The sequence below is a fragment of the Myripristis murdjan genome, chromosome 22, assembly GCF_902150065.1.
Source record: "Myripristis murdjan chromosome 22, fMyrMur1.1, whole genome shotgun sequence".
Taxonomy (NCBI): domain Eukaryota; kingdom Metazoa; phylum Chordata; class Actinopteri; order Holocentriformes; family Holocentridae; genus Myripristis; species Myripristis murdjan.
The window spans coordinates 20,158,820-20,170,387 of NC_044001.1; the positions used below are offsets into that span (position 1 = coordinate 20,158,820).

The following is an 11,568-nucleotide window of genomic DNA, read 5'->3' on the forward strand; positions in this document are numbered from 1 at the left end:
TCAGCTGAGGTTTGGATATATTTTAATAACTCTCATGAAAAGCTCAAACTAATTTTACAACCAACACGCAGAAATTCAGTGTCTTTTCAATTTTGACACTTGCGCTTTCTAATCTAAACATCCAACATTTGCGCGGCTCAGCGTCATAGTTATATATTTTAAATTATCCGCACAACGCGCACTGATTGGCTGGCACCCGCTGCCTCCGTTGATTGGTTGGTTAAAATTGGCGTTAGGATTGGGATTAGCCAATCAGAGGCAGAGCAAGGCGGGTCTGTTCGGAGTGCGGGACGGAAAAAAAAAAAAAAAAACAGGGCATGGCAGCGACGTCCAACAGAGACAGCGGTCAGGTGTAATCTGCCTAGCTGGTTTTTGGAAGTAAGTACGATACTTTAGTGGCATTGTATTTTCTCTTGAGTGTTAATAGTTCATGCAGTTGACTAAAGTCAATATAGGCCCAAGTGAAAGCACACTTTGTTATAAGTTAAAGGTAGCTGTATCTAAACCGGCTTGTTTTGGACGGCAAAGATAGCTAACTTCAGTTATGAGAGTCAAGCTAACATTAGCTAACATCAAGGCTAAGTAGTCACCGTCTGCCCAGAATTTGGTCTTTTGTTTTTATGTCTTTAGTCGCACTAGCTAACATGAAGCTGAGTGAAGCGAGGTCGTGTTAACTGTTAAAATCTCATTATACATAATTTTTACCCTTTTCCACCTGGCGGTCCCGTCGGAGGGCCGCGCTGTGTTCACTCCAGCGGTCAGTAGTTTAGTGCACATCCCGAGGTTTCCAAAGATACTGAATATTTCCCTCTGAATCGCAGTGAAATGTGGATCTAATCATGCACCAGACATCAAAATGTTTTCTATTCAATGTACTGTTGCAGCCTTATAACAGTGAAATCTTGCGTTTGAATATTTCACTCAATATAATCTTAATACAGCTTCATTGAAGCGTTGCAACCAGCACATAGAGAATATGCATGATGCATGTGTAAAAAAAAAAATTAAGATTACTCAATAGCAGCTCAATGAAATAACGGTTATGTACATAGTTTTGAGATGAGAAGTTACATTACATTATTTTCAAGCAGTAGTTTTTTAAAGTTATGTGTAAAAAATTTCAGACAAAATATGTAGCGTTATGGCCACAGTAATGTTAACCTATCCTGCTTTTGTTAAATGTTCTATGTTCCATATCTTTCTACTGTGCCCTAAAATGCACATGCTGGCCTAATTTTGTGTCATCATTTTAGCTGTGTATGTTGCTTGCTTGAACTGTCACTCCAACCCTGGGGGGGCGTCAAGTGTGGAAAAATCCTTAGGCCAAAGTGATAATGACACTGCTGCTGGAATACAAAGTGAGCAGCTTTACTATTGAGTGAAAACCTGCCAACAAAACTGTACAAAAGTGTTTTTAACTAATCAGTGAAGTTGGATAATCTGGATTCCGCTCAGAGGGAGCAGTGTGGTTATACCTTATCTCATAACATACCTTATCTTTCCTTACCTTATACCTTAGCTCAGAGAAGATAATGGAACTGTCTGTGTTTTGGACTGTACTACTTATGTGTTGCAGGAAAGTCTCTTGGAAAGGAAGGGGGATTGTCTGAAGCATGGATCAGAAACATGTGACTAAGCATGTAGATGCTGGACAAGGTATATTTAAAGTGAAAAGGGGAAAAAATCTAAACCTTGAAGCACTGTGGACAATATGCGACTCCTGTTATGTTTTTTTTTTTTTAACAATGTAAAATAATCCATTTAAATTTCTTTGGCTTTTATCAGATGACAGTCTATATATATGAAATGTGTTTGGAATAGTTGGTGGGCTGTTGACAGTTCATTTTCTATCAACAGGGATGGATAAATCCAACAAGCCCATGAAGATGATATTTAATAAGCCTGGTCTAGTGAAATCGGAAGCCTCTGATCACAAAATTAATTTTGAGCACTTGAAGCCACTCTCAGTATATTCAAGAATGATAACTTGCGACAGTAAGACCATTGTTCCTGATTCAACGTTTTCCAACCCATTTGTTAACTTGAAGATTGAGGTGATCAACGTTTCCTCTAGAAAGAGGAAATCAGATGATCACACCTATTGCACTCCCACAAAAAAGCCCTACAGTCCACAGGCTGTTTCCACTGACCTTGGATGTCTAAAAGACTTATGCACTCCTCCAAAACAAGGCCAAGACTCCACTCCAGCCATTTCTAAGTCTGTCTTATTAGATGGACCCAAAGCCATCAGAAGCCAAAATAAAGAAGCTGTGAAATCTCAGCTGGACTTGGAGCATGTAACAAGTGGGCCTTCAGTGGGGTCAGGTGGTGAGGAGAGAATGACTGCACAGCAAAACTTCAAGTCTACCCCAAAAACCTCAGCACCTTTGTTTGAAGATGCCCCATTAAACCTCAACCATGCTTTTGACTTTGATATCGAAAGCATCTTGTGTCTCAGCCCTATTGGGACCAGGAGGTCTGGGGGATTCACCAACTCTGTAGGAGAAGACCGTGAATGTCCAAGCAGCAGCACATTCCAAAATGAGCCTGTCAGTATTCAGAGTCCAGCACCAGGAATCACTGAGGCAGGGGGAGATGAGAAGAAGGAGGGGAGAGGCAAAGAGTTGAAAAGAGGAGAAGATATGAATACTAAAGAAGAAGAGGGCGATAGTGGTTATTTTTCCTTGTCGTACAGACAGGCTCTTAAAGCAGGCAGGAATCCCTCTGAGCCTGGGTCCCCTCTGCTGCCCCAGGTTACCTCTTGCTCCCTGGTCTGGAGAAATAGAGAGGTGCTGGAGGGTGAGGGTGACATCCCAGGCCCAGCTGAGCCTGAATTCAATAAGCAAGGTGTGGCTTGTCATGAGTACATATCCTTGACCACGGATGACCTTTCTTCTATCACAAATGGGTCACTGTTGGCTTCTGTGGGTGGTGCCACAGAGCGTTTGGAGGATGATGTTGAGGAGGCATCGGCTCTCGGTGCCCCAATATTAGAGTCATCAGTGTGCAACAGCAGTGGCACAGTGCAGCCCACTGGAGGTACTGTAAAAAGGAGAGTAGAAAAAAAGGAGGCGAAAGAAGAAGTGACCAAGTCAATCCATGAGTTCCAGGACAAGACACTAGCAGGGAAGGGGTTGGAAGGAAGAGGGACCAAGTCTGTCCTCAAGTGCCAGGACAGTGGAGCAAAGACCAGTCTGAAATCCACCACCTCAACTGTCCAACAGGTAAGTGGTCTCAGGTAAATGTGCTGTCACAGTGGCACTGCATATATGTACTAATTGTCAGTAGGGCTGAATTAATTAAAATATTTTTGAAATCACAGTATTGCCAAATACAGTATCAAAATAACAGTTGCAGTTTTTTAAAAGATGAAATGTGTAACAAAACATCATTATAATAGATGTATTGTGGTGCTGCAAACTCTCACTGGCCACAAATTTGTTTGGACATTTTATGTATATTTTTGTCTTCATTGAAAACAGGTTATGATGCAGCAGTTCACTCTCACTGAAGTCCCACTACAGTAATGCCGGTTATGTTCAAATAATTGCAGTAGTTTATGATTCTTTTTAAAACCATACTGTTCAACCCTAAAAGTAGCTGTACTCATTTACTGGCCATACACTGATACACAGTAGATAAGTTGTGTGTAGTGTGTGGAAGTATATATATTTGCACATAACTTCTGTGTTTTTAGGTTAAATCGGTGGTGGTGCTTGGGAAGGCCCAAACTAAATCAGCAGGCCCTTCCCAGATGTCAAAGCCGAGTTCTGTAGCGCGGACAATTCTCAAGATTGGCAAAGGCAACAGGACTGGCATGTGTCCAAGGTAGTGAATGGGCCTCTGTGGCCTCTAGAGGGAGCAGTGTGACCATGTCAAGATCTGGAAGATGTACCTTCAGCTTGGTAGATACTCTAGGGAAGCCATATCTGTGCTTTGTAATATTTTCATATATCTGCATTTAACTTTCCTGGGTCATCAGTGTTTGTCTGACTAGATTTATTAGAGAATGGTTGCACCTAAACAGTAGTAACTATTTCAGCCCAGGTTTCAGGAAATGGGTTCTTTGACAGAATATGGTATAAAGACTGTTCTTACATAGATGTTTTCTGTTCCAGGCCACTGGTGTTTGCCCAGGAGGAGGACTGGCAGCATGAAAAACAGATGTATGTGAATTCCGTCATCAGACATATGCAGGAGGACACGGGAACGGGTCAAGGTATGAAACTGAACTGTGCTGAAATCCTGGAGAATCACAGGCCTCTAGTCATTTAGCCGGTAGGTGATTGACCATAGAGATGAAATCCTGTGATGGAGTTTGAACATGAGAATTTGAGGTTTCTGACTGCACATAACCACTAGCTATTCACTGGTCAGCAGGATATCAAGGGCAGCTGTCGCGTGTGTGTAAACTTGCCTCCCTCTACTTGAAAATAGCGAAAAGCAAAGCCCAAGCAGACGCTCCACCCTGCTGGTGCCAGACGTAAAACGCCTCCATTTACATCCACAGTGTATTTTTCACTGCACTAAATGCTTCTAATTATTATGTTGGGGTACAAATGCTTTAAGTAGATTCAAGAAGTGAGTTACCTCTACAAAGTGTGTACCTGGTGCTGCTGTTCAAAACTACTACTCTTAAAGAGCGACATGGCAGCGTATAGATCAGTCAAATAATATGGTACTCATTCACAAAGGCCACATCAAATATGCTGCCTGTGTCCAACTTAAACAGATTTTCACCCACCAAAAGCTCATCCTTTAAAAATCAGATTACATGAATAATAAGTGTAACCATGGCTGCTGGCAAATTCAGCTGAGTTTGAACCATTGCTAAACTGCATTTTTACTGTGCTGCAGGTAGATGTGCACTATCTGATGATGCCTTAATGTGTCCAAATTTTGTGGTGTGTCAAGAATCAGTGCACATTAATAATGTCCTATAGCATAAGAGTGTTTAGATTTCCATTGAAAGATAATTTTCATGACATTGTGCTCACCCTAACACCCCAGAGTTGATGTAAGATGAATCAGGTTATCTGTGATGATTGGACAGAAATGTCTGCTGGGGCTTTGACTATGCTCAGTCAGCTCCAGTATAACATCTAAAATGCCTGAATTTTATGCTACCAAAAGCCATAACCGTAAACATTTTTCCCCCCTCAATCCCATTAAGAAAAAAAAAATATTTTTGTGTTTTGTGAAGATGGAATGACTGAGGTCCTGAACCTGATGAGACATGTTACTGAGCAGGAAGCGGGACCTAATGGCACACAGTGGCAACATCCCTCCGATTTCACTCGCAGGTACGTTCTTCTCTGTGGGGTTTCTTCCTGGTTAGGGGAAAGTGATAATTGAAGTCAGTCTTGATGAAATTGGAAGACATGTCAATTTTAATTGTTTGCTCAGAATATGTTCCTCCTTTTAGGAACTACCAAAGACGTTTTGGAAACTTGATTCCTACAATCCCCCTTGCCGAATGGCACACCCAGAACAGCAAGAGTTACAGGCGCTTTGTCAGCGTCCCAAAGATTTTTCAGAGAAGTCCAGTTCCTTAAATTGAAGATGCATGTGGAGTTCACTTAAGTGCTATATTCTATGCAACCTCTTGTATTCTGTATGTTACTGTCTGTCTTCAATTTCGACAAGTACTTGTTGATTTGAACGTCGAAGCTTGAGCTTCTTTTTCTGATATGTTTCTATTTGAGTGTTTGCACTAACGAGTGTTAAAATGTGTGGAATTTAATGCATGTTTTTCAAAGTTAAATTATAAGGTTCATAAAATTATGCATGTGAGCAAGCACTTTTTCCCATCATTGCTTTCGCACTTCATATGCCCTGAATTTTTTTCTTTTTTATATAAAATTTAGAAACTTGACCTGTTTGCCTGTTCTCTGTAAGTTTGCTACAAATATATAAATAATTTTGTGCTTACAGAATTTGTCTGCAAAATGCATAATTACCCCTTGTGTGCTCTCTTCTTAGCACTGCACTTTTGAGCCAATAAAAACTGAGCCCAGGGCTTTCTTCATCTTTTTTTTCCCCTTTTTTGATCAGTCACACACTCGCATGTTTATGATCTTACTTAGCCTGTAGCACCCACCATAGCCTTGCATCTTGTACAGGTGTGTCAGCAGGTGGTCCCGAGAGTGATGGCAGCTAAAAGAATTGCCTTTTCCGAAGCAGTGGGGCTGTACATACAAAATTCATCAGTGCAAGAAATAAAAATGAGGAAAATCATGAATGTATTTTTGGGGCCACTTTTGCATTCCATCATGTAGTAACCCATTTCCCAGAGCACCCTTCACATGGTGGAGATACCTTTCCCTAATGTGCTGTTAAGTGCTTTCTGGGAGAGGGCGGAGATGTCAGCTAGACTTTACCTGATGTAGTTTAATACTCTGGCATAATTGAATTTGTCATACAGATACATCACATGTCCATGAGGGGGAAAGCAGGTGTTGGTTCAGTCCATGGCAAAGCAAGGGCATCATTTATTATGTAAATACTTCTTACGTAAGCCTGGGGCTTTTTACCAAGAGGTTTCAGTCCATTGCTGCCCACAAACCTCTGGAGTTTATTGTAAACAGGCACCCTAGTATTTGGAATTAGGGTTGGAGGCAACTGATGGAAATGTTGAATTATTTATTTCTCTTAAAAGGATGGAAGACGACATTGACAAAACGTAATTTGGTTCTGTATCATATTTTATTGGGGGCATACTCACATTTTTTTCAGTGAGCCATACACTGGTGTGCTGTTAGTTGGTGCTGATTGTTTTACGGTATAGCTACAGTGTAGACAGCTGCTTGGGGATCCTCTCCTCACACTGAGGCCTCATTAAACCCATACAGTATGAAGTGTGTGTGTGTGTGTGTGTGTGTGTGTGTGTGTGTGTGCGCGCCCTAGGCTCAGAACTGAGAAGTCAGCCCCTGCTAGAGCTTGAGTGAGGCTGTTTGTGCTGGGGCAAGACTGCTCATAATGAACTACTCACAAGGAAGCCTAACCTATACCACTAACACATGCAGCATTTCAGTCCCCTGTTAATGTTCATGTCTCTACACCTGTCGCCCTGTCCTGTGCAGCATTTGGACAGTGTGAGCACTACAGGCAGGTTTATAGTTGAAGGTTGGTAGAGGTGAAATGCTGGCTGCACCCAGGAAGCTTGAACGGGTCTTATCAGTGTGAGGCCCCATCCATTGAATAATGCAGGCTGTTAAAGTAATCCCGGCTCCTCAGAAACTCGGGCGGTCTGTTCCTGACCGGCCATCCAGAAGGTGGATGTGTGTGTGTGGGTGTTAGTGAAAGGCCTCGTGACACATGCTGTGCACACTGCAGGGCACGTGTGTGTGCAGAGCAGCCACCAGCACCTTTTCCAATGCTGTTTGCATTGAACAGGCCCGTGTTTTCCCAGCGCCTGTGTTATCAGAAGGCATGGATTTTGTCCAAACAGGTTGCACTACCAAAAACAAAACCTTGAGAGTCTGAGAGACGTAAGTCTTATGTGTGTCAACCACTGAAAAATCCCAAACTTCATCGGTCCCGCCAAACAATCAAGACAAGGATTGTTCTTGTATTGATGCTTACATTGGAAAGACAAATGTAAGCGTAATCTAGTGTGGGAATTGAGTGAGATGAAAGCGATTTGTTGGGTTCTGCTATGTGAGTCCCATTGATTTCTCAGTCATTGTGAATCTGGGCACGTTTTCTTACACAGGTTGCTGACTCCACATTAAATGCAGTTGCCTGAAAGGCTGTTGTTGAGTGAATTTTTCATGAGGATTAATGTCTCGCTCAGTCACAACTCTATACCACCCCAATAACTCGAGGGATATTGCATGTGCCTTTTTGATGGAGGAAAGTCTTGACAGTTGGAGCCTGGTGAAGTCTGAAATTCACATGTATTATTCACCAAGGAAAAAGCCTGTCTTCCTGCATGTAGCAAAAACTCATTTTCAAGCCTCCCTTATTTAAATAATACCCCATTTCAGTAGCCTGAATTTGAGCTTTGTAACTTGTAGGGAATCTTAAAATATATATTTTTTTGGTGACAATTAACAACAAACACAGACATCTGTGGAAAATATTAGATATTTTTTATTTGATTTAAGCATACACAAGTAAGCATACACCATATTCTTCATAACTGAAGTTGTGTAACCTTGTGCATAATAGTTGAACCATGCTAGCCCTCATTAAGCAATGACTGCTGTACATTACACACTGAATATAAACATGATGACACTAGTAAAGCAGTTCATGTTATCTTAACCATGCTTCTTTGCAGATCCCGTTGCTATATTTCAAGAACCCATGAAGGAATAGGCCATCGTCTCTATTCTCTCGCAATGTTCAGATACAATTTATGTATTTTCTAATATGATTACAAAATGCCTACTGTATGTTTTGAAAAATCCATTTTTTTTCTCTTGATTTTAAAGCCCACTGCCAGGTTAGTGTCTTATCACAAAATAGTCCCAAGTACATCACTGCTACCAAGCATATCGTTGAAGCATTGTATGGTACAGTAGCATGATAAAATGGCTGGGGCTTCCACACTGAAACTTCTCAGTGTTTTAAAAAAGTGCGGCTTGTCACCACAGGGCTAAAGTGGAATGTTGAGTTCTGACAGTCGTTACCACATATCGAACCAAGAAAAAAAAAGGGGCTTTCGCCCCCTACTTTTGTATTCCTGGTCTATGGTTGACAAGCCTGTAATTGAGCCTGTCCTAAAATCAAGAAATATCAATATTGGGTGGATATCCTACTACTACTACCCCACCAGTACTGTATGATGAGGTATGAAATGTGCTGATTTAATTGGACACCTAGATGTCTCCCTCCTTCAGTATGTAACACTACTATGCTGCTGACCAACACGGTGAAAATGTTGCCCCTTTAACACCCATTACCAGTCATGTTTACCACCAAGCTCAGGCTGCTTTGAGAGAAACCACAATCACTGGCCATACAACTAAACTGGTCTCCCATTAGCCCTAAATTCATGAGAACATTTAAATTAGTAATAAAGGATATGCTATTTACAGTGGCAATGGAGCAGTGCGTACCATAATCCAAAATCGGTATGATACACCCAATTTAGAAGCATTTTTACTGAGATTAGGCTTTCAGTGACAGTTTAAAAAGTACATTTGTTATAGATTGTGTTGCTAAGGGGACCTTTACTCATTTAAGCAAACTGAGAAAGAGAATGAGGGGGAAAAATGCCCATAGACATATTGCTGGCAAGACATGGCCCCAGTTCAAAGAAATCATCCGGGGAGACAATCATCATTATCTGTTACTGCGTGGATGGATGCCTATTGATTGGAGAGCCAGCTACCGGTACAGAGGTCCTGAGGAAAAATGGGTTCAACCTTCAGCGCAAAAAGTTTTCAGCAAAGTGCTGATCACTCTGGGTAATGCAGCAGAACACCGTTTGGAGACTTCACCGAGTTTGTCCTGGCAAAAGCTATATGTCTGTGTTAATAAATCAGAAGGGCCCAAGCAAGTCTCTCTTCCTCTGTGGCCCCCCCACCGCCCGTCCTCCTTTTCTGACTGTTCTTTAAACCCTCCCTTGACGCTGACACGAATCAGTGCTTATTGGAGAAATGGAATCTTGAGTTCCTCCACTCGTTCTCATTAAGAGTGGAAGCGGCGAGAGGAAAAAAGGAGAGGGAGAGAGGGAGTGATAAAAGCCTGCCATTGCATTAGTCATCATTCTGCCCACTCCTCTTGACTTTAACCTCCGTTGCTCCCCTAACTGCCTTCACTGTCTCACTCCAGGCTTCACATCTGCAGGGAGCTGGGACAGGTGTGCTGGGGTGCTCACACACTTATGTGTACGTCTCTGTGTGTTTGCAACAGGTGGCGGAATGAGACGCAGCCGAGGCAGAGCAACAGGTTAACTGGTTCTGCGTACACATTTTCACGAGCTGAACTGTATGTCTTTATAACACCAGATCTTTGGTGGAAAATGCAAAATATCCACTGCCCTTCGCCATTTTCCTCCTCGAAAACTATTATCTTTTCATAACCGGCACAGTGACATAATGTGATGGGAATACATAACAGCCGCGATGTGCTATGAAGAACATTTGAAGGTCTCTTAGATAACAGGACTTGTATAGTGCCCGAACACAATCGCTGCTTCCTATGTTTTCATCAGTAGCCGTACCCTCTTACATAAGAAGAAAGGTTTCCATACATTTTTTTTTAATGTCGTACTTCACTGCAACAGCTTTCCAAATGAACACCACGAAACAAAAGTGGAACGTAAAATGTATTTACACGTTGAAATGTCACAACCCAGGAGCTTTCCATTATAACCACATGATGCCTTCCAAATCTGCGGAGACTTACCTCGACTCTGTCTGCTTGTCATCGCTCCGTTTCATTAGTTTGCAAACGGATATTTGAATTGCTGGCCAAACGGCAAATAATATGATGGAAAAGAGTGAGATACAGGGCCTTTGATGTTTCTTCCTATCACATAAAATAGAAGATTTAATTATTTTAAGGCAGTACTATTGTTTGAATCAGCCCTCAGTTTTTCTTTCTTATTTGATTAAACTAGCAATACTCCATACCCACCGCAGCCAACCTGTTGGATCAGTGGGTGCGGGTGGTTTGGCCCATTGAGAAGCTGCACAGTCCTCATACGACATACAGTGCACAGTACTGTATGGCAACATTAGATCCCTTCGCGGTGCCTCTGTGACATGGCGTTTCAACGCAAACGTTTTGAGTTGAAAATAAGTCTTGGTAGAAGCCCTTCTGTCTGGGTGACATCTGCTGAAGACGTCGAAAGGAAGTCTGAGGGTTGAAGGTTGGGCTTAGAAAACCTCGTCCAGCCTCTCATCTGCAAACTTCACAATTACTGACTTTTCACTGAAAGTTCAGCGGAAAGATCACCTGGAAGTGAGGGTCCAGATTATTTAATCCCCCCCATAATAATTTACACTATCCACTTAAATCACGCCGCGTCAAGTGTAAGTTATCAATCTGCTCAAAACAATGCATGCTGGGAGGTTGTTTTCGTGGAAAGTTGATGAAAGGGCTACTGGGCATTGTTTTAATTTTTTTTTTCCAAGTGAGTCCTTGCTTCCTTGCTTCATTGAGAGCTGTTATTGCTGAAATAAGGGGTCTCCTTGGTCCTTCTGCTGAGGCAAGTCCACTTCTCCAAAGACATGAGTCCAGTGCCTTTTAAAAGTTCATCAGTTAGATGAATCTACTCTGTTATGGCAGTTCTAGTTTCTCCTCAAATGCCTGAAGACTCATCACTACAAGGAGAAAGACACAAGGAAATAATAAAGGGTTCACCTTCAGTGTTTTTCAGTAATTATGGAATGTAAGGTTACAGAGATTTATAATAAAAGATTGAAGTGAAGAGGACAATGTAAAAAAGAAAAAAAGAAAAAGCAAACATGACCGAGATGATTCCAAACTCTGCGTCTTTTAGCGCCTCGCCGTATGTATGTGCTGAGATCAGTCATCGTTCAGCGTCTACCGCCAGGCTTCTGGCAAAGTCGGACGATTCAACCCTGTTGGCGCGTGTCGGAGCGGTCCTTT

At 42.0% G+C, this 11,568-nt stretch overlaps 1 protein-coding gene across 1 annotated transcript; it reads left to right on the forward strand.

Annotated features, from left to right (window-relative positions):
- Window positions 1–300: 300 nt before the first annotated feature.
- kop (askopos) lies at window positions 301–6,030 on the forward strand. The gene is made up of 7 exons (XM_030081820.1): window positions 301–378; window positions 1,577–1,656; window positions 1,858–3,224; window positions 3,698–3,828; window positions 4,119–4,219; window positions 5,204–5,303; window positions 5,426–6,030. The coding sequence occupies exons 2-7, from the start codon at window positions 1,614–1,616 to the stop codon at window positions 5,553–5,555; spliced, it is 1,872 nt and encodes a 623-aa protein (XP_029937680.1). The 5' UTR covers window positions 301–378; window positions 1,577–1,613; the 3' UTR covers window positions 5,556–6,030.
- The last annotated feature ends 5,538 nt before the right edge of the window (window positions 6,031–11,568 follow it).